The following is a 22,309-nucleotide window of genomic DNA, read 5'->3' on the forward strand; positions in this document are numbered from 1 at the left end:
TTGATTTCAGCTGAGGTCATGATCTCACTGTTCATGGGTTCGAGCCCTAAGGCACGCCCAGCGCTGATAGCATGGAGCCTGCTTGGGATTCTCTCTCTCTCTCTCTCTCTCTCGCTCTCACTCACTCCCTCTCTGTCTAAAAATAAATAAAACACAGAAACATTTATGAGACAATTACGGGAATCTGAACATCGACTACATATTTGTTTCCATTAGGAAAGTATTAACTTTTTTAGGTGTGATAATGACAACGTGGTTATGTCATAAAAAAGCAATCCTTATCTTTTGGAGATGTGTTTTTGAAGCATTTATGACTAAAATGACACACCACCAGGGATTTATCACAAAATAATCCAAGGCTGGGGTTGGTGAGAGTGAGGATAGGAATGAAACACTACTGGGCATCTAATGCGAATTCTCCAAACTGAGAAAATCGTTTGTCTACTTTTTTTTTTTAATTTATTTCTGAGAGAGAGAGAGAGAGAGAGAGAGAGAGAGAGACAGTGTGAGGCAGGGGAGGGTCAGAGAAAGGAGGAGCTACAGAATCTCAAGCAGGCTCTGGGCTCTGAGCTAGCTGTCAGCACAGAGCTTGACCTGGGGCTCGAACCCATGAACCGTGAGATCATGACCTGAGCCGAAGTCGGATGCTTAACCGACTGAGCCACCCAGGCGCCCCTCGTTTGTCTACTTTTGAACACATTGGAAAATTTCCATGATAAAAACATGGGAACAATCCCATGAGTTCAGATTCCAGAGTTGAGTTTATACTCACAGAAGAAAAAGACAAAAATGAAAAGTAGTAGTGAAAACAATCTTGAAAATACATCGGACAACACCAAAGTAATTAAGGATTTCTTCCCCCTTACTCTAGAAATTTCTCAATTAAAGGGGAAAAAATGAAACATTTACCTTGCCTTTTGTGTATGAGCTGAATTTTTGGAGAACCCGAGTAGCCAATACTTGATAAGAGGAAGCCCTTCTTTGCAGAAGCATTCCAGTTAATAAATCTGACAAAAATGTTCACATGAGAAAGTCACTGCTTGTATTCCTTAGTGCAATGATTGATTCGCACAAGGACCATCAAAAGGTGGAAATTTGGTGAAATTTATGAGAGGGTTTGGGTTTTCCCCTTCTAGACCCTCCCCCTCCCAACATCAGCGCCACTAAAAAGATAAATAACCCGGGCTCCTGGGAGGCTCAGTTGGTTAAGTGTCCGACTTCAGCTCAGGTCATGATCTCGGGGTTCGTGGCTTCAAGCCCCGCGTCGGGCTCTGTGCTGACAGTGTGGAGCCTGCTTGGGATTCTCTCTCTCCTCCCTCTCCGGCCCTCCCCTGTTCACATGCTCTCTCTCAAAATAAATAAATAAACATTAAAAAAAAGCTTGAAAAAAAGGGACATGTGAGAATCACAGAAAATCCTATTTGCATACACAAGGTTTACAGTATAGATTATTTATTCAACAATAAATGAAGTTCAGGTTCAATAAGACCAGCCGGCAGGTGGGGAAGATGGTTTGAAATGAAATTTTCTTACAATGAACCAAAGACATAGGAAATAACAGAAGGAAATAGTTAGCTACTCTCTGCCCGCGACTACCTTTGGCATGGTCTAGAATCCTTGGAAATATTTGCTAGCGCATCCTGCTAAAACTTCTCACACATGCTCGGCAATCTTGAATTTGGAAAGCCAATGCAACCAGGCCCTTATATTCCTGAAGTTCGAGGATGCACTTGGTGAAATATGGGGTGTTTGTAAGAGATGAAAACTAACCCACTCAAGAGCATCATGATGCCACCCAGGCATGCCACCAAAACGGCACCGCCGAGCTCCTGGGTCTCAGGCTTGAAGGGTATAGAGAGAGACGGCGGGAAGGCAATACCCTCTTCCCTCCCCACAGACTGGTAATTCCAGACCACAGTGATCGAGACGCACACTCCAGCAGCTATGTTCAGAATTCCCGAGGCCACGAATGGACCGAAGGCGGCGTTCTTCTGAAGGGTTCCGATGTACAGATTTCTAAGTGCAAAGATGACAGAGGCTCTCCCCAACAGACCTAGGATGCTGGCGACCAGCAGGAGATTTTGAGAAATGCGGATATCCAAAGGGAGGTAGGTATCACGGTAGGTATAAGGTTGACACAGCGCGACTCTGTTGGTGTTGCTGACATGCTGGTAGATGCACATCTTCCACATTCCCACACAGACCACGCTGGAGGGAAAGAGAGGGGAGTTCTCCGTGTGCCACACTCGCCACTCCACGAGGCCCATGGACGTGGTGACGAGGATCCATCCTACGGTGGCTGTGGTGAAGCCTGCCAGTTGGCGGTTGTAGCTGCACGGAGGCAGGACCATGGAGGCTGCTTACTGGGGGTCTGCAAACAAATATAGAGCGTCATGGGGGGGGGGGCTCCTGGGCTTGGAAGAGTGCCCTGTCCGCCCCCCACCGTGTGGTAAGCGGTGCTATGTTTGAGACCGGAGCCATCGACATTCATGGCCTGCCGGTGGGAGCACAGACTGAGCGCACCTGGTAGAGGGCCATTTGGCTTCAAATGGGCAGACTTTCACACAGGCAGTTCCATTTCTGGGCCTTTGCCCAAAGAAATAATTCAGATTGGGCCACCGATATTTAGTCGTCCACTATTCATAATACTAAAAAAATGGGAAAGGAGTTCAGGTCTCACAATGGGGCTCGGTTCGATAATTCATGCTACGGCCGTGAAATGGAACTATCTGCTGGCATGAAACATATAACCCGGGTACAACAAGGTGGACTGTTTTGTGCTCGGCTCTGTTCATTTTGTAGAGTGGTTTCAAGTTTCACCCACGGTGTAGCCTGCGTGAGTAGTTTCTTTGGATTGCTGAGTCCTAGTCAACTGGACGGATGCTTATTCTTCCCTCAGGTTTTGGACATTTGGGTTGGCTCCAAGTTTGGGCTCCTGTGGGGCTGCTCTAAGTATTTCTACGTAACACTCTGGACGGGCCTACGTTCCCCTTTCTCTCGAGTAGGTCCCTCAGGAGCGGGACTAGTGCGGCGTCTGATAAGAGGGTGTTGAACTTTTCAGAAAGCGCTCAACCATTTCCCCAAGTGGCTACACTATTCTGCCTTCCCACCGGCAGTGCGCGAAGGCTCCAGTTTCTCCCCCTTTTCCAACATTTCACGGGTTCCCAGTCTTCTAGATTGCATCCATTCTTGTTCCCAGTAAAACATAACGTAACCAAAAGGAAGACTGTTGCCCATGTATCAAGCCCAAACGGGAACTTATGAAATAGTCCATATAAAGTCACCATGTATCTAAACACAACTGGAAGTCAATGCTTGCTAAGGTAGTAAGAGATGTTTTTAACTGGGTTAGAGTTTTTAAGGCTCTTTGTATTGTGAAGAATCACATCGAGACAAAATCTAAGGTGAACAGCTCAACTGTCCCGGGGCAATAACCCCATGGGCGCCACGTGGTGGAGGACAGATAACGGAATCACTTCTGTCTTCTTATCCTTCATATCCTTATCGTCTTCACAGGGCTCTACCGCAGCATGCATGCCCATACGTGTTGCTTCAATTCTGCCGGTTTTTCGAAACAGGGACCCTGCACTAGATGTTCCTCTGTGCCTGGCTTCTTTCACTGAACACTGTGCTTATGACCTTGGATTGTGACTTTTTAAATGATATCTGGCTGTTCCAGCTTTCTAGGTATTTCTGGCATGAGCATGATTTATTCTTTTAATAAAAACAATACAAAAGACTGTATTAAGGTTGCAAAGCAATGGAGGATAGATTAATTCTGGTACATAAATACTCTGGAAGAACTCGTATCCGCACCCCCCTGCCCTCCCCGGAGGAAACCCCACACACCTCGGGGATATCAGAATACCTTCTGTGGTTCTGTCCAGAAACTTACCTTTTGCCAGAACCCTCGGCCTTTGCAAACATCCCCAAGACCACAGCGGCACCAGCGAGCAGAAGCCGACAGAGGGCCTACCGCTCAGAACGTCTGTAGTTCAGAGCCACATGGGGCCTCCAGAAGAGTCACCTCTGCCCGTCCCACCCCCCAGAGTCCGATCTGCAAGTCAAATTGAAGACCTGTACCTTAGGTGTGCACTGGGTCTGAGACTAGAAGAAATTCCTTCATAATTCACATTCCTTTCCTATTTTATTTTATTTTTTGAGGGGGGGTAGGGGCAGAGAGAGCGGGATGGGGGGAGAGAGACTCCCAAGCAGGCTCCTCGCTGTCACCGCAGAGCCCAATGCAGGGCTCGAACCCACGAACCGTGAAGTTCATGACCTGAGCCGGTCAGATGCTTAACTGACTGAGCCATGGAGGCGCCCCAATAATTCACATTCTAGACTATTATGTCATTTCTAAATGGAAACTCTGACAGTATAAATGGAAGCATAAAGCAAGATCAAACGTAAGCAAAAAATGCCATCATCGTATGCACTTAATGACAGTATTGAGTATCAAGTCATTTTTAGAAATTAAAGAATCTTGAGGCACCTGGGTGGCTCAGTCAGTTAAGCACCTGACTCTTGACTTCAGCTCAAGTCATGATCTCACAATTCAAGAGTTCGAGCCCTGCATCAGGCTCTGTGCTGACAGCCCGGAGCCTGGAGCCTGCTTTGGATTCTGTGTGTGTGTCTCTCTCTCTGCCCCTCCCCCACTTGCACTCTGTCTCTCTCCAAAACAAACATTAAAAAAAAAAAAAAACCCGAATGAAAATGTAGGGCGGAAACCCTCCCCCCTCCTCCTGGTTCTCTGTGTTTACAGATTCACCACCTCTGAATATCTCATATGAACAGAATCCTACAATATGTGGCCTTTGGGTCTGGCTGCTTCCACTCAGCATAATGTTTTGAGGGTTCATCCACAGATATATTAGTACTCCATCCCTTTTCATGGCCTAATGATACTCTACTGTATAGATACACTATGCTTTATTTAGCAGGTAATGGACAGTTGGGTTTTTTCCCCTTCTGGGCTATGAATGATGCTACTCTGAACATGAATGTGTGATTCTGTGTGGACGTGTTTTCATTTCTCTTTGGCAGGAATGGAATTGCTGGGTCATGAGGTAACTCTATCTCTAACACTTCGAGGGCCACCAAATTGTTATCTTAAGTAGCTGCACCATTTGCTAATCCCACCAGCAATGTCTAAGGGCTCAAATTTCTCCACTTCCTTGTAACACTTATTACTGCTCGTCTGTTTTGCTTTTGATTATTGTGTATATGGAATCACGATGTGTGCTCAGTGTAAAGGAACCTTAGGTGCAAGGGGCACTTTAAGAATGAGCCTAATTGTAGTTTTCTGGTTGTTTTCTGGCCTCGCAAAGCTTAAGACACAACTATTCTTACTAGTCTCTGGCTCATAACCTGAATGTGACTTCCCTCCTTTGCATTTAACAGAGCTTTATGAACTCTGAAATATGCTTTCCCCAAGATGGGCAACCTTCTGATGCAGTGTTCAAGCATGTGCCGGCTTGCCGTGTGCAACGTGTACCTGACGCTTGCCTATTGCCTGAGTTCCACTGTGTCTTTGGTTCAGATTAAAAAGTCTTTTTAAAAAATTTTTAATTTTAGAGGAGGGGGAACAAGTGAGCAAGGGGGAGAGAGACAGAGAGAGACGAGAGACAGAGAGAGAGAGAGAGAGAGAGAGAGAGAGAGAGAGAGAACCAGGGCTTCTTCCCTGAAGTGAGGCTTGTGCTTACCTGGTGTGGGACTCGAACTCACGAACCGTGGGATCATGATGTGAGCCAGAGTCAGATGCTTAACGACAGAGCCACCCAGCCACCCAGAAAGTCTCTATTTCCAAGGGTAGAACGGATGGCAGAGATAGGCAGCTTATTTATTTATTTTCACCAGACAAGGAGACTAAGTTTGAGGACTACACATGTTGGCTAATTGGAGAACATAAAAGAGAAAAGGGGAAGTAGATTGAGCGGACACGTGCAGAGAAGCAGCCGCAGGAGACATGGGCCTGTGGGTATGTAAGACGGACTTGAAACAGGGCAACAAAATACCAATAAAATAAATAGCAATAACCTCAACCCACCCTCTGCCCTCCCCCCACCCCCCTCCGCCATGAGGTGGTATCACGATGCCGTTACAACCATGTCCCAGTACAAAGGCTGGAGAATGAAGAGAGCCCCAAAGGGTTCTAACTGGGATCACGTGGCCCGATGGGAAGGGCCCGCCCCTTCCCCCTTCCCCCTTCCTTAGTCTTCACCGCTGAGTAACACTGATGTGGTGCCCCTCGAATCCGAGTCACAAGAGATCAGGACCGGGCATGAAAATGTGAAAGCAACGAACATCGTGGATAGTGAGCGAAACAAACACTCGTGTGGCTGAGGTGTCAAAACACAATAGAAGAGGGACTGAGAAAACACGACACACACTCAGAAAATGAAATGTGGAATTACCCGGTGACCCAGCAACCCCACCTCTTACCACTGACCCAACATTAGTGACAGCAGATGCCTGCACCCCCACGTTCAGGTAGTGGCTTTCATGCTCACCAAGAGATGGACACCCAAATGTCTGCCCGTGGACAGCTGGAGAGAGAAGAGGTGGTCTCTCCACACGATGGAATATTTATCAGCCTTGACGAGGAAGTTCTCACACCTGTCCCAACATGGATGAACCGAGAAGACCTTATGCTGAAATAAGCCAGTCCCCAAGTCACAAATACTGTGATTCCACTCACACGCAGCACTCAGAGTAGTCCCGTTCACAGGGACAGAAAGCGGGACAGCAGGTGCCAGGGGCTGGGGAAGACAGGAACGGGACAGTTAGTGTTTCATGGAGACAAGGCTTCAGTCTGGGGAGATGAAAACGTCCTGGAGACGGACGGTGGTGTGGACCGAACATTTTAAGCGTCCATTGAACCGCACCCTTAAATCATGGCAACATGATCAAGATTATGTCCTATTTCACCACAATAAGGCACACGACAAAGAAGGCCAAACCTCCACTGTCCAGTGACGCAGTCTCCACCTCGACGGAAGTCTGGGCAGGAGGGTGCCCAGCTGCTGGGTCAGCCGCGCAGAGGCTCAGGCTGTTCGTCTCTAGCACAGCGTCCTTGCTTGTCCACGGCCGGCCCCCGGGCAGGGCAGACAGGAGCGCTCAGCCACCTAGCGGGTCTGGTGCTCGGTCTGAAGGCCCTCTCCTCTCCTCAGCCTTAAACTCTGAGCGTGCTCTGTCACCCATTGTCCACACCTTCCAAGTTCTAGGTTGCCAGGTCCCGAACGGCAAGGCAACGTTTGTTTTGTAACTGATCACCGCGCCTCTTTGGTTTCTTTTCTTCATCATATATCCTCTTTGTCTATCATTTTGGTTGTTGTTTTCATTTTGTTTTAGGAGCGGGGGAGTAATGTTTATTAATGGACCATCAAAGTCCACTTTTAAGATGTATCTGATTCAGACCTGTCCCCTACTCATTTTCTCTCCTGTCCCCCAGAAATGGTATCTAACCCACACCATCGGGAAGTAATGACATTTTTTTAAAAGCTATGGCAGCACCAGGGCACCTGCGTGCCTCAGTCGGTTGAGTGTCTGACTTCGGCTCAGGCCACGATTTTGCGATTCACGAGTTTGAGCCCTGCATCGGGCTCTGTGCCGACAGCTCAGAGTCTGGGGCCTGCTTTGGATTCTGTGTCTTTCTCTCTCTGCCCTTCTCTGTTTGTGCTCTCTCTCTCTCAAAAATAAGTAAGGATTAAAACAAAAATTTTGATTAAAAAAAGCTACGGCAACATATATGTGCAGGTATTAGCAGAAGCGGTAGCCACAAGGGCAAGATTCAGTTGTGAAAGCCCATGGACATCTGACACATTAGGAACGAAACCCTTAATTCATGGGAAAGGACCTCCTTCTAGTTGAGGCTTGGATTACAGGCTTGTTGACACACAGTCCACGTGGGGAAAACAGTATGGTTCTGGGGGAGACGGACCCACATCCCTCCTGTCTGCGCGCCCCCTCTCCCCCCGGGGTGAGAAGTCCTGGCTCCGGCTGGACAGTTGGAGGCCCTGCCGGCTCTGGCCTTGACCTTTCTCTCCTTCTGTCGTGAAGTGACCCACGCTGTGTGTCTGCTAGTCTCCCCTTCACCCCGAGGTCTCAGGCGACTGGATCTGAGCTGTAGTTTCCGGGTGGCGGCGCCTGCCGGGTGAGCGAGCGCACTCTGCAGGTACAAAGCCTCGGTCCTGTGGAAACACTCCTGTGCCTGCCAACGGCCGGGCCCCGTGACAGCCCGTGAGCGGGGGTTAGGGCTGAGCCGGAAGCCCCGACAGCAGAGGGGCCCGTGTCCGCCCAGCACAGCCCACGCGTGGTCGCGTTACCCTGAGGCCGGAAACTGGCTCAGGGCTCCCCGTTCCTTACTCACTGGGGTCTCTAGATTCCTGTCGTGGGCAAGATACGTCAAGGTGAGGGTGGGGGTGGGGAAGAGTCCTTTCTAGAATTTTCCTTCAGTAGGTTTGCAGTTCACCCTACGATTTTTACCGTGAATGGGCCACTTTTTAGTTTTCTCTCTGCTCACTTCTCTGGGGGACGTTTTGGACCGAGACGGGGTCTTCTGTTACTTTAACTCTGCCTGAAAGACCCCTCCCCCCCAGGGTTTGGTGAAAGGTGGCCCAAGGCACCAACCCGGCGGTCCCACCCCTCACTGCTTCCACCAGGCGCTTATGACCCTGACTTGCTCTCCCTGTTCGACCTGGTGATTCTCACTTAACTCCGACCCAAGAAACCACGTGAAGCTGCTTAGCGGGACCGGTGGGTGACCCCGTGCGGGAGCTGCTCGGTGCCAGCCTGCCCGGGCGCTGGCAGGCCTCCTCCCCGGGCGGACCCGGTGCCACCGCGGCCGGGTCCCACGCTCCTGACACCCAGGCAGGGCCTGAGGCTGGCTGCATGGCGCTGATCGCTGCTTCGAGCTTGCTGGCGACTTGCTTCTCTCCCCTGTCATTTTGTGGCCATGGTGGCGTCTGGGCCCTGCGCCCTCAGCCCGTACTTCAGCGGACCCTGGACTCTACCCCTTCCTTTTGTCCCTCACGTGCAACTTTCATTTCACTTTTGTAGTTTATTTTAACTCTTTGTATCACAACACGAAGTTTAGTCGCGTGTATGGACACAGGCTTGGGAGGGTGGGGCCTCTGTCCTCCGCTGTGACCTGTTTTACTCACAAATAAAATTTCTTTAAGCAGTTTCCTTTTTTTTTTTTTTTCGGCACTAAGTCAAGTTCTTTACTTCCCAGAAGTGATGGCTAAGAGGGTGGGGTGGGGGTGGGGAGGAAGACAGAAAGAGCCAGAGAGAGCGAGGAGGTAGGAGGAGAGGGGACAGTAAACCACTGTTCTATGAAGTCTCAAGAGGCAAGTGCTCGAGGTAAAAAAGTCCTGGAGAATCGTCCGCGGCTGAGGGAAGCATCTCGATTTCCTTCTGTGTAGAAGTCCTTGGGAAAGGCTGCCGCCGCTGCCGCTGCATTAAATAGTTATGTACATCGCAGAGTCCCGGGCCGGAGGCAGGCGGGGGAAGGGGGTCATTTCACCAGGGGCCGAGTTTTACCATCATCGCTGCACTGATGGTGTACTTTTTCACCTCTGCCATGTACTTGGCCCACGCGTCACCTTTACTTGTTAATACCTCACCCTCCGTCTTCTGCTTCTTGGCTACTATTCCCGTCTTGAGGGCTAGCTTGTTCCCGCCTCTGCGCTTGCCCACGAAGCTGAGCGTAGGGCCCGGGCCGCCCTTCCTCTTCAGATGCGGCGGCGGCGGCCCGGGGGCGGCTCCTCCTGCCGCTGCTCCTCCTCCATCTTCCACTTGAACAGCTCCAGGCAGCTGCCGTCGTTGGCGAACAAGTTCACACCATCCGACACCGGGCTAGAACCCGCGCCCGACGCTTCCTCGTCTCTGCTCTCGGGCGACGTCCCGGGCCCAGACTCAGCGCATCGGCTTCCGACACTGACACCGGCTTCCACCCAGTGCTCATCCCAACACTTGGCGTATTTTACTTAGTATAACATTCTCTAGTTTCATCCACATTGCTGCAAATGGCAAGCAATACCTGTGTGGCACCTACACAGGCCCCTTACAACATGGCATCGTCTACTCTGGAGGTTCATCTGATATAGTCTGTGATCTGTTGGGAGCAAAGGGCAAGGACATGTATACAAATATATGCAGGATATACATATATATATGTGCCATGCATATGTATATATAACATGCATGTATGTGTATATATATACATGTGTATAATGTGTACACATTACATTACATATAAACATACACATACGCTTATATGGCCAGAAAACTGACACCACCGGCCGGGCGGGGCTGGGAGCGCAGCTGGACGAAGACGGGGACTTGGACACGGAGAGGAGACCACGGGCTGCTTCGGACCCCGAGCCAGCAGGGCCCCCGAGAGACAAGGTGCATCTTATATATACACATATATAATATACACGTATATATACATGTACACGTATATATATATGTATACGTATATATGTACGTGTATATATATATGTACACGTACATATATACATGTATACAACATGACAAATGTTGTCTCTTATAGTTGGCGAAGGCCAAGTTGCCTGTCTGCTGCAGCAGCTGCGCTCGCTCCTCCGCCAAGCACTCAGGCTCGCGCCTCAGCCGCTCAACTCCCGGAGGTAGCGGCCCACGTCGGGCCGCTCCCGCCACTGGGCCTCAGGGAAGCGGTCCCAGAACAGCGATGCCAGGAACCCTTCATCCTCCACTTCCCCGAGAGCCGCCGCAGTGGCAGTCGCTGTGTAACATGTAGAGCAAGTCATCTTGCTACTGCTCAAAATCTGGAAGTCCCGCTCGTGTGCCGGCATTTCAGGGAAGAGCCAGGTCCTGTTTGCGGTGGTGTTCACGGCCTGCTACCTGGACCTCTTCACCAACTACATCTCCCTGTACAACACGTGCATGAAGGCAGTCTACATTGCCTGTCCCTTCACCACAGTCTGGATGATTTACAGCAAGTTCAAAGCCACTTACAACGGGAACCATGACACCTTCAGGGTGGAGTTCCTCGTCGTTCCCACAGCCATCCTGGCGTTCCTGGTCAACCATGACTTCACCCCTCTGGAGATCCTCTGGACCTTCTCCATCTACCTGGAGTCGGCGGCCATCCTGCCACAGCTGTTCATGGTGAGCAAGACGGGCGAGGCGGAGACCATCACCAGCCACTACCTGTTTGCGCTGGGGGTCTACAGCACGCTCTATCTCTTCAACTGGATCTGGCGCTACCACTTCGAGGGCTTCTTCGACCTCATCGCCCTGGTGGCAGGCCTAGTGCAGACTGTCCTCTACTGCGATTTCTTCTACCTCTACATCACCAAAGTCCTGAAGGGGAAGAAGCTGAGTTCGCCGGCATAGCCCTGGGCCTGGCCGTCCCTCTCCTTGGCAGCCCGCAAGAGGCAGAGGAAGGCAGCGAGAAGACACGAGCCTTCCCGTCCTGTCCAGGGGTGACTTTTTAAAAGAACCAACCTCTCCGCGCTCCCCAGCCCCCCTCCTGCCGGGTTTCAGGGGGGACAGCGGAGAACCCAAGTCTTGGGGAACTCAGGACCTGGGCTGTTTGTAGTTTTTTGCCTTTTAGAGAAGAAAAAAAAAATCTTTCCACTATTTAGTTTTTGATTCCGAAGACTCCTTTTCTCTTCTACTCTCTGGCCCACCCGAGTTTTATAAACTGTTTTCGAGTGTCCCGTGGGGCAGGATGGGGTCCGAGATCTTTTCCCTCCCGCAAGCCCCTCAGCAACCTTCCAGATTCCTAATTTGTGAGAAATTGACCGAAGATTGGGAATAGCTTCAAATGGGGCTTCTGTAGACAAGAGATTACCAAAAAATCACATAATGTCAGCTAGCCAGCACTTAGGGGACTAGATTTTATCTAGAAGCCAAAATTCCACCAGAATTGCTTAGTGTTTCCATAAGGAATTTATCCCAAGAAAATGAGCAGAGATACTTACAGAGATGTAAGTGAAGCGCACACCCAATGACCTTTATAACCAAGGTAACGACTGGGAACAAATAGGAAAAATCCCATTCTGAGATGTGGTTAGTAAACTATTCAGCAACTTTATAGTGGGACATTACACAGCAATTCAAGGCAATGCTGACAAATAACTAGGGGAAAATTCCCAACACTGTTAAATAAAAAGATTTATTATTAATTTTTTTTGATGTTTTTATTTATTTTTGAGACAGAAAGCACGGGTTGAGGAGGGGCAGAGAGAGAGAGAGACAGGAACTGAAAGGGGCTCTCTAATGACAGCAGAGAGCCTGAGGTGGGGCTCGAACCCAGGAGCTGTGAGATCAAGACCTGAGCCAAAGTTGGACACTTAACCGACTGAGCCACCTAAGCACCCCTATCTTATTTTATTTCTTAAGAGAGAGAGAGAAGCAGGGCTCACCCAAAGCGGGGCTTGACCTCCCCCAATGTGGGACTCGAACTCTTGAGCTGTGAGATCGTGACTTGAGCCGAAGTCAGATGCTAAACAACTGAGCCACCCAGGCGCCCTACATAAAGACTTTTAACCACATGATTAGGATAATCCTGTTTCTTAGGAGAAGACAAAAATGGACAGGAGAGAGAGAGAAGAAGGGAAGGAGATGTGTGAATACGTCACTTCACGCGGCAGTAGGCCTCTGCCAGCCATAGCATCTCCACCTGCACCGAAGAGAATTAAGCACTGTAGGCATGACATGGGAAAGAGCACGCTAAGGGCCTAGAAGACTTTCATGTCTAGAAAATAATCCTAGAATCTTCCTCTCTCTCAAAATCAAATAAGCATTTAAAAAAAATTAAAACATATATTAAATTGGGGGCACTTGGGTGGCTCAGTCGGTTAAGTGTCTGACTCGATCTGGGCTCAGGTTATGGTCGCACGGTTCCTGAACTCGAGCCCCACGTTGGGCTCTGCACAGACAGCGCTGCTCAGTGATCCATTCTGTGTGGCCGGCTTTAGATCTTCGCTCATTCGATACTTGTGTATAAATTAAGCGCCTACTCATACTAGGGACCGAGCAGAGAACCACAAACGTGCACAGAACCCTGGCTTGCGCTCCTTGGGCTGAAGGTTTAGTGAGCTACGACTGACGGCCCTGAACACCCCTCCACATGGTCTTTGCCGGGCCAGATAACGCCATCTGGTAGGCCTCGTCTTTGATCTGATAACCAGGTTTAAGCTAGCACAGCCCCATGCTTTCGTGAAATTTGCCAAGACATAGTCATCGCGTTCCGTTAGGTCTACTGAGCCATTCCTCTCCGCCTGCCTGTGTCAGGTGTTGCTGGAATGACCACAGGCCTCTGGGGCACCTGGTGGGGAACTCAGATGGGGCACACTATCCAGCTTGTGTTGACTGCTCCCAACAGGGAGCCACCGGGACTCAAGATGCAGCACACACGAATGAGAGACACGAACAGACGCGTTGCTTTCTTCTCTTAATGAGAAGCGCACGAAACAGGCTCTCAGAACATCTATGCTTGTAGGTAGACCTGTGGTAGCCCCGCAGACAGGTCTGAGAACGGAGCGAGAGTCCGGTGTCCCCGACTGCCTCAGGGAACCCCACGCAGTTCCTCCTGCACGAGTGTGACAGCCCACACCAAAGGCCGCACCATCACCAATGTGGTTCACCAGCCTGAGCACACAAGTGCTCAGGACAAAACCCTGCATGCTGACATCAGCGGGTCACAGAACAGGGCACGCAGATCGTGGAACTGCCCTGCTGAGCGCCGCAGCAGCAGCCTTGGCATGCATTTGCCTTGCCCCCGTTTCTGAATCTTTTCACCATTCCAGAACGCACACGAGGCAGGCTGGGGTTGCCTGGCAGAAGCCAGAAGTAAAAATGAGATGTGTGGTATTCATCCTCTTTAAAAATATCTAACTTGTGAATTTTTCCCTCTCAGTAAATATTCACTCTAATCTTGAATTATTTTTATTTATTAAAAAGCTTTTTCGTTAATGTTTGTTTTTGAGATAGAGCAGGGGAGAGGCGGGGGAAGGGGGAACAGAGGATCTGTCAGCGCAGAGCCCAATGCGGGCCTCGAACACATGAACTGCAAGATTGTGACCTGAGCCGAAGTCCGATGCTTAACCAACTGAGCCACCCAGGTGCCCCTTAAATAACTTTTATTAACGGCCTCTCCCTGCTCCTGTCTTGCCTTGAGGCCCCACAAACCTGCTCCCGAAGAGAACCCCTTCTCATCGTCCCAAGCAACGGAAATCTGCACTCCTGCCGTGGCTCCAGCACATCCGTTCCAGGAAGGCCTTTCCCTCCAGGACCAGAGGGGGTGATGCAAGCAAACAGAAGAGCAAACACTTCCGCAAGCTTGTCTGCATTGGGCGCGGCCTCTAAGCACATGGAGAACATGGATTGTCTCCCTTGAGCTCCCCAGGCCTTCCTTCTCCAGTGACGGAGGACGACACTCAGAGGCTCAGCCAGGACAAGTACCTTGCTCAGGGCCATGTGGCTAGGGAGCGGCAGAGGCGGCCTGGCCCTGGGGACTTGGCTTCTGGGACCAGGGTGCTTGAGTGCTTCCCCATAACAGCAGATGCCGCTGTGGGGGATGTAGCACATCCACGGCATGAATTCTTCACACCCGGTTTCCACACTCTGACACGTGATGTCCTGGTTTCTCCCACCGAAGAGCTGGGGCACACCCTACCACCCCTCTGAGCCTGGCTGCGGGGCTTGCTTTGGCAATGGAAGGTTAGCGGGGTGACATAATCAGCCATGTGGAAAAACACCTTTGTGTCCCAGTTTGTTCTCCTGTGTACCCACCAGGCTGCTGGTTCCAGAAGGAGGAGAAACACATGGAGCAGAGTATCATGGTCTATGCAATCATGAGCTAAAGAAATACTTTACCACACACTGAGATCTCACAGCTGCTTGTTACACAGCATAACCACGGCCACCACTAACTGATACAACCTGTGTCCTGACTGCAAATCGATCAGCTCTAGCTAGGCTGGCATGAAGTTACACACAAACAAATAATCAACCCCACAATTCATCAATGGCTTAAGAATTTGACCAACGGTAAGGATAATCTGATTTAAAAAAAAAACAGGCCATAGGTAAGTCAAAGACATGCTCCGTTCACTCAAAGACACGATTTATTCTGTTAAAGTCAAGCAGGACGACAAGACGAGAAGTACATGGTAAGTGTTGAGCATGAAGTAGGTCCACATCTTCCACGCGGGACTGCAGGATAAAAGCCACACGCAACGCCCCTGACTGAAATCTCGCTATACAGAGCATCCCACAGCCGTACTGTCAGAGGGGGAGGAATCGGCCGCCACCGAAGAGTGCTGCGGGGAAAACATTAGCACCAGGTTGTGGCTGTATGCAATGACACAGCTATACACAAAGATATGTACACTGACTCACGGGATCTTTGGGTCCCTGCTAACTAGACGTTGAGGGAGCAAACAGGGGGATGCCCAGGACAGTAGTTACATGTGCTTTGCTGCAAGGTGACAGAGGAATGTATATTGCTATGTATAAGAGAAAGTCTTCCAAAGACCTAAAGAGCTTGGGTATAGACACATACCTTCTGTTATTCACATTTTACAGATATATCACCAAAATGACCCACAATACTGTATTCGAAGGGAAAGACTCACAGATACACGCTTTGTCTAAATTAAAAGCAAAACACACTGAAATTACTGTGTTTGTCTCCCTGCGGGAGAATGACGGAGGTCCGTGGATGGCTGGCTTCGCCTCCTCTGAAGTGACCAGTTTTCACAGGAAGGGACCCCACCAGGACGGAGGGAGGACACTCCATTGGCAGGATGGGTTTTGTTGTTGTTTTTTCAAGTCAGAAATAGCTTAATTTAACAGGAATGGAAACTTCTGGAAGGGCATTGACCTTTCCGGCATGAGTGGGTTGCCAAAAAGAGGGTTTATTGCGTGCGTTCCTGAAGTGTGCCAGTTTGGCCCCCCCGTGGGGTGGAGAGATGTCAGGGCTGTGGCTCAGGGGTCCTGCTCCCCCAGGCTGGCTCATCAAGTACAGATGTCGGTCCGTTAAGACATTTGTGTGCACATGCGTTCTGGTAAGGCAGCGGTCCCCATGGACAGAGAGTCGTGCCCCCCACCTGTTGGAAAACTTTTATGGGAATGGGGAAACAAGGATCCAAATGATCCCTCGATCAAACGAATGTCTGAACATCACTTCAACGTGACATCGTCCAAAGGGCTGTCCTGCCATTTACCATGCGTTTAATCTGACGAGCGCCTGTGGAGGTGGCATCGGTGTAGGTTAAATGGAGTATACAACCAAGCCACTGGTGGCTGAACATCTTCCCAGCACACATCTTCATTGGTGTACCACCAAGTTATGCTTCTGGCCTGCGTACTAACCGGCCGTTGGTTCTCTCATGGTTGCCTTCTGGAAGTTCTTTATACGTTCCAGATACAGATCCTTTGTCAGATACGTGAGGCGCACATCTCTCCACCCAGTCTGTGGCTTGTCCACTGGTAACTGACAGCACGACGGGGTTTTTTTTTTAGCGAACAGGCTCTCGTGAGAAGCTTGCAATTTCCACTAATAAAAAGGGCATGGAATCTAAAACTCTGCGGCGGGAAAGATCGGGTTTGGGAGCTGTCGCAGTCCACGAGGCCTCTGAGAAAGCAGAGCAAAGGTTCTTACAAGTAAACGGGAAGTAACCCTGTTGCATGGTGCTTTATTCAAAGAGAGAAATGCAGCCCAGTGTCACTAACAACCATATGCACACAAAATAAGTGTTATGGAAAAATTTTCAGAAATACGCTGTTGGTCCCATGAAACAAATATCTACCGAGCATGTTACTACTACTGGACACACTATTACCCAAGGAATTTCATTTGCAGGGAAGGATCACTCCGACTGTGATGTCAGGACTAAGCTCCCGTGTTATGTGAGTGTTTGAAGCACGCACGCTATTTCTTTACGTGGCGATTTCAGGGCGCATGAGTCGTTCATTTCACAGTGGGTTTTTAGCCACTTGGAAACCATTCCCCTTTCCAAAATGTTAATAAATCATCATCACACCATCGTGGTTTTTGCTGGGAGACCATGAACGAGGGACGAGGAAGGGTCCACACCAGTGGACGAACGGGGTACATCGGGGCAGCCCAAGCCCCGCGGGAATCGCAGGCAAGATGGGAGCCAGGGTCTCCCCTCTCACGCACCTTCGAGACTCACTCGGGCTGCCTCCCGGGGGGGTGGTTCAGGATGTGAAGACGGGAGGAAGGGCACACCTACCAGTGAGAAGGACCACTTGCATGCACTATACGAGTGGAGCCCACAGTCTACACTGTGAGCTCCCACCACCCCCCGGAGGCTGGGGCCACGTGTGGGAACCTGCAAAGCAAAATGGCTGACGGGGAGACTTTCTGCTCAGCGTTCAAAGGGAGGCTGACAAACATTAAATAAATCCTCGCAAACACACATGGAGGTTATTGCTTCTCTAAAGCAGCCATCTCGCCCCTGGAGGACGCGCGCCGCGGGTATAAATACAGGCTGGGGTCTGGGCATGCGCCCGGATCGGAGCCCGGAGGGTCACCTATTTGCCCCTCTCGGGCTGCAGGCTGTCCCACAGGCACTTGAGCTGCTCTTCGCCCAGGCGGATCTTGTCTTCCAGCTCGCGCTGCTCAATGATGAGGGCGGACTTCATCTTCACGAAGTGCGTGTAGTCGGCCAGGCCCTCCTCGCTGAGGTAGCCGGCCAGGATGTCGAACACGACGCGTTCCCGGCGGTCCAGGTTCTCCTTCAGTTCCTTGGCGTCTTCGTGCTGCTGGGTGAGGACCCGCTGCTTCTCGAGCAGCGACTGCTGTGGAGAGAGAGAGAGACGAGCCCGGTGAGGACAGGGGCTCACCCTGCGGGCCAGGTCAGGGCAGACCCGGACGCCAAGCTAGGGACCAGAGGTGATGCTCGGGGCGTGGGCAGGATGCCCTTGGTGGCTGTGGCCAGCCCCAGCCCTTCCGTGACGGGTCCCGCCCCCTATTTCTTCCCACCGGCCCTGAGCGCCTCAGAGGAGCGGCCGTGGCCTTGAGTGGCTCAGAGGAGCAGCCACAAGAGGAGCTGTCCAAGGGCAGAGGCACGGATCCTAAAGAACTTGCAGAGCAGGGTCTGTGACCCCCCCATCTGCAGGAGGAAGTGCCCCGGGCGTGCTTGCAGGCCACGCGGGAGGGAGCAAGGACGGGCAGGTCAGACGCAGGCCACGGGGGAGGTTTCCCGACTCCTGACCAGGCTCCCGCTCGGGGGGCCACAGACAACCCCACTCCCAAAACGTGGCGCTCACAACCGCTCTCTCCCCACAAAACACACACGCAATGGTCCCTGCCGTCTAAGTTCAACGAGGGCTAAGAAAGGAAGAGATGAACGCATTAAGACTTCTAGTGTCGGCTGGGGGACGCCAGGCTCCTGTTTCCCGGTGTGACTTTCTCCTGGGCAGCAGGACCGCGGCTCTCATCCTGCCACTGTGTGGCGTGGCCACGAAAGTTACCAACAGCCACATGGGAGGCCAGCGTGCGGCGGCTCTCCGCAAAATGCCCGCACACAGAGCGCGCGCCGAAGCGAGTGGTCACCGTCCCGGAGCAGAAACTGGTGTTGGTGTGCGGCGTCCAGGACTGAGCCCCCCGTCAGGTCCCCTGCCCGCCCCTGCGCAACCCCGCCCTCTGTGTCATAGGCACAGATTCTCGCGGAAAGGAGAGGCAAAGTCGTCACGGCCCAAAGGGAAACGGATGTGAACGGACCCCAGAAGTGCGCTTTGGATTATTAAGGACAAGTCAGGCGGGTTCTCAGGGAAAGTTCTTAGTGATGATGGGCGGGAACAGACAAAACGATGTGAAAAGGAGCCCGCGGCTCTTCCGGAACGTCACAGCTGCCCCGTGGTCCCCTGACAACGCCTGTCAGGCCCCACCCACCCCCCGGCACCTGTCTCCCTCAGTTACCAGCCAAGAGAGGGACAGCCCTGGGCACCCAAAGGCGCCTGCACTATGGGGCGGACAGGCCGCCGCACGAACTGCGTAAGGCTTCAAGGCATCAACCCACGACACCCACGAGGAACCTCTTGATAGTCCCCCCACCGCTCCCCCCGCCCCCCTCACCCCCCCTCCCCTTTCAGGTCAGACACGTGGCATCTACCCGATCGCCAGGAGGAGTAGTGTCATCCAAGTTATTGAGGGCGTTTTCCACCCGCGCCAGCCGGCCCGACAGCGACAGCAGAAGGTTCACTACTTTGTCCAGGTCCCCAATGAACATCCGGAACTTGTCAAACTCGTTGGGTTTGCAGACGTCTTTGGCGATGGCGTCCACCTCGTCCCCCAGGGCGCTGTTGGCGCGGATGTCCTCCAGGAGGCTCTCCCGGGCTTCGCGGAGCACCTGCAGCTTGCGACTGATGCTCTCGATGAGCTCCTGCTGTGGGGACACAGGGGGCATGCAAACACGCGTTAGCTGACCCGGCCTGGCACTCCGGCCGCTGCCACGGGCCCTGGGGTCTCACACAAGTGACCTGCGTGGGGAAGACTTGATTTCGCATCGAGTGAGAGAGGGTTTCTAAGACCCGGGGCAGGAGAACTACTCCTGGTGAGTCCTGGTCACCACACAGTGATAGGTAGGACTTGGCCCCTCGGGGTGAAGCTCATTTCACTTTCACCTTCACCAGGATTCTCAGGGCCCACGTGAGAGTCTGTGCTTCCGAGCCTGCAATTTTCCAGTGTAAAGACTTACGTGCACAGAAGCTATGCAGCCTCACGCCTGGTACCGAACTGCATGACTAAAACGTATGCTCTACACAGAATTAGCCATTAAAAGGTAAAACAGATAAAGGGATGTCAGAAAAACTAAGTCTTTTGAGAGTAACCTGACTTGAATATGACCAAAATGCAAATAAGTCATTTTTTTCAAATATGGCAAGAAAGGGGCGTCTCTATTTTTTAATGTTTTATTTCTTTCTAAGAGAAAGAGAGAGAGAGAGAGAGAGAGAGAGAGAGAGCAGGGGAGGGTCAGAGAGAGAGGGAGACACAGAATCCGAAACAGGCTCCAGGCCCTGAGCTACCTGTCAGCACAGAGCGCGACGCAGGACTCGAACCCACCAACCGTGAGATCATGACCTGAGCCAAAGTCGGACACTTAACCGACTGAACCACCCAAGTGCCCCCCTTTCTCTCTCTCTCAAATAAAAAGATTTAAAAAAAATTTTTTTAATAAAATAAATATGGCAAGATATATGTAGCAAGGGTTATCATTTTACACATTCCCAAGCACACCCATTCTGTGGCATTAAGTGCATTCACCTTGTGGGCAATCATGACCACCGCCCATCTCCAGAACTTTCTCATGTTACGCAACTGAAACTCTGACCATTAAACACGAACTCCCCACTCTCCTTTTCCACAGGCCCTTTAAATGATTATCTTTTAAAGGGGCAAAAAAACCCAAACCCAAAACCAAAAAACCCGAAACATATAACTTGGCCTTCCTGCTGAAGTGAGGGGCACCATATGGTCCGATTTGAGTGGCAAAGATGGTCTGCCCCCCGTCTTATATTTGGGGAAAAGTAACAGGGATGGCTCTGCAGGGATACAACGGGTGGCCCTGCCCTGGCAAAACCACTGTGCACGGCAGAGCCGCCGGGTTGCTCGCACCCATGCAGGATCCTGCAGGCAGCCAACGTGACCCCCACGCGCCACTGGGCCAGCCCCACCCGGGAAGACAGCGCTCAGGCGCACAAACCAAAATGACGATTAAAGAGTCTCAACACTCACGTCCAGGTAGGATTTTTAGCTCTCTCTGCTGCAACAAGGAACAGCACGTATAGAAAGCGGCCTGGAGGAACTCCCCCACACCGTACCACGTGTCCTGGGCACTTTACACTCTCCCACCCCACTGGGAGCCAGCAGAGCCGGGTGGAGAGAAGTCAGTGCCCGGAGGGGGCAACGTCCTGTTAAGCTCTCCAGGACCATGACCTTGGCTACACAGGGGAGCAGGAGCGCGTACCCCCAGGACTGACATTAAAGCTGAAGGCAATCCCTGCACATGAAGCCCCGGCCCGGCGGCCTTCCGTAGGGACCCCGGACTCAGCAGGCGTCGGCAATACTGGGAGTGCGGCCTCAGAAGTGCCCTGGCTTAACAAAGAGCGGCATGGGGGCGCCGGCTGGTGGGGGGGGGGGGCGCGCAGTTGGGTAAGCACTTTGGCTCAGGTCATGATCTCAAGGTTTGTGGTTCCAGCCCCAAGCTGGGCTCTGTGCTGACAGCTGACAACATGGAGCCTGCTTCAGATTCTGTGTCTCCCTCTCTCTCTGCCCCTCCCTAGCTCCTCCTCTCTCTCTCTCTCTCTGAAAAATAAGTAAATAGTAAAAAAACACAAAAAAAACAAACAACACCTGTCCCAATGACAATGTAGGTGGGAAACATCACAGGGCGGCAGGAAAAGATACGCTGAACCACGAGCGCAGAGCCTATGCTGCATATGAGCTCCGGATGTGCCTCCTTTGTGTGCGGATGAGCCGCAGAGGGAGCCCCCCATCCAGCACTGATGCGTGTGCACGTGCACACATACACGAAACCAAGTCCACAGCCCAGAAAGGCGTGGGCACTGCTGGCTCCGGTTTCAGTCTGCTTGGGCTTATCAGAACGCTGGGTATTTGGTGATTAAAATGGCAAGTGGGTTTAGAGGAGAGGTGTCCTCACTGCGGACTTACCGGCATGGGTTTTCTCCTAACACAGGCAACACGCAACTTATAACCTGCTCTGGGCTTTCTCGACTCCGGTTCTGGCTCATCTTCCCTCGCTAACTGAAAGCTGCATGCACTCCATTTCTCTGATGCTCTCTCTCAGAGTGTGCAAGTCCGAACGTCCTGATGCTTGTGTCTCGGTGTGTCCGTCCACCTATCTATCCAGGGAGACGGTTTAAATCAACGTCGAATTCCCCGGCTAAGATGGGCCTTTGTTCAGATATTCGTAACTTGATGGGAAAGTGCAAAAGAGATTATGGGGGTGGAGAACCTTCCAAAGTCTTGCCTGCAGGCAACCGTAACCTGAACGAGCACATGAAGCAATCTAGAGGACTGTGGACGTGTGACGACAGGGCTGGCCTGGGCTACTGCTAAGTTTTCTGTCTCATCATTCTTTAGCAACGAGCATGATGAAGATTTCATGGCGATGCATGAAAACGAGCCTTTGAAACCTGCAGGAACAGCTGCGCAAACTTGACACTGGGCGTTCTGGAAGGAGCCCAAATTCCTGATTCCTTTATGTGTCTTGCATAAAGTTTTATTAGAGACGCCCTCCCCTCTTCCTTAAAGCGCCAGGCACTG

At 51.5% G+C, this 22,309-nt stretch overlaps 3 protein-coding genes and 1 pseudogene across 5 annotated transcripts in view; 1 reads left to right on the forward strand and 3 right to left on the reverse strand.

The window, feature by feature from the left end:
* Positions 1-1,446: 1,446 nt before the first annotated feature.
* Positions 1,447-7,289, reverse strand: CLDN34 (claudin 34). The gene is made up of 2 exons (XM_039234274.1): positions 6,960-7,289; positions 1,447-2,371 (listed from the first exon to the last, which is right to left on the reverse strand). The coding sequence occupies exon 2, from the start codon at positions 2,349-2,351 to the stop codon at positions 1,704-1,706; it is 648 nt and encodes a 215-aa protein (XP_039090205.1). The 5' UTR covers positions 2,352-2,371; positions 6,960-7,289; the 3' UTR covers positions 1,447-1,703.
* A 2,225-nt stretch (positions 7,290-9,514) lies between these two features.
* On the reverse strand, positions 9,515-10,072 carry LOC120233121 (annotated as a pseudogene).
* A 204-nt stretch (positions 10,073-10,276) lies between these two features.
* LOC120233122 (ER lumen protein-retaining receptor 1) lies at positions 10,277-11,629 on the forward strand. Its single transcript, XM_039234239.1, has 3 exons — positions 10,277-10,407; positions 10,588-10,649; positions 10,781-11,629. The coding sequence occupies exons 1-3, from the start codon at positions 10,277-10,279 to the stop codon at positions 11,377-11,379; spliced, it is 792 nt and encodes a 263-aa protein (XP_039090170.1). The 3' UTR covers positions 11,380-11,629.
* Positions 11,630-15,097: 3,468 nt separating this feature from the next.
* The window catches only part of SHROOM2 (shroom family member 2), a 126,991-nt gene continuing 119,779 nt past the window's right edge, over positions 15,098-22,309 (reverse strand). For 2 of the 3 annotated variants that reach the window (XM_039234240.1, XM_039234242.1), the window contains 2 exons: positions 19,137-19,409; positions 15,098-17,820 (listed from right to left, as the gene is read on the reverse strand). In XM_039234240.1, the coding sequence (XP_039090171.1) occupies positions 17,554-17,820; positions 19,137-19,409 (540 nt within the window). In that variant the 3' untranslated portion in view covers positions 15,098-17,553. The remainder of the gene's footprint in view (positions 17,821-19,136; positions 19,410-22,309) is intronic. The other variant, XM_039234241.1, reaches the window with a different exon arrangement.

Source organism: Hyaena hyaena, unplaced genomic scaffold, assembly GCF_003009895.1.
Source record: "Hyaena hyaena isolate Hyena2069 unplaced genomic scaffold, ASM300989v1 scaffold_85, whole genome shotgun sequence".
Lineage (NCBI taxonomy): Eukaryota > Metazoa > Chordata > Mammalia > Carnivora > Hyaenidae > Hyaena > Hyaena hyaena.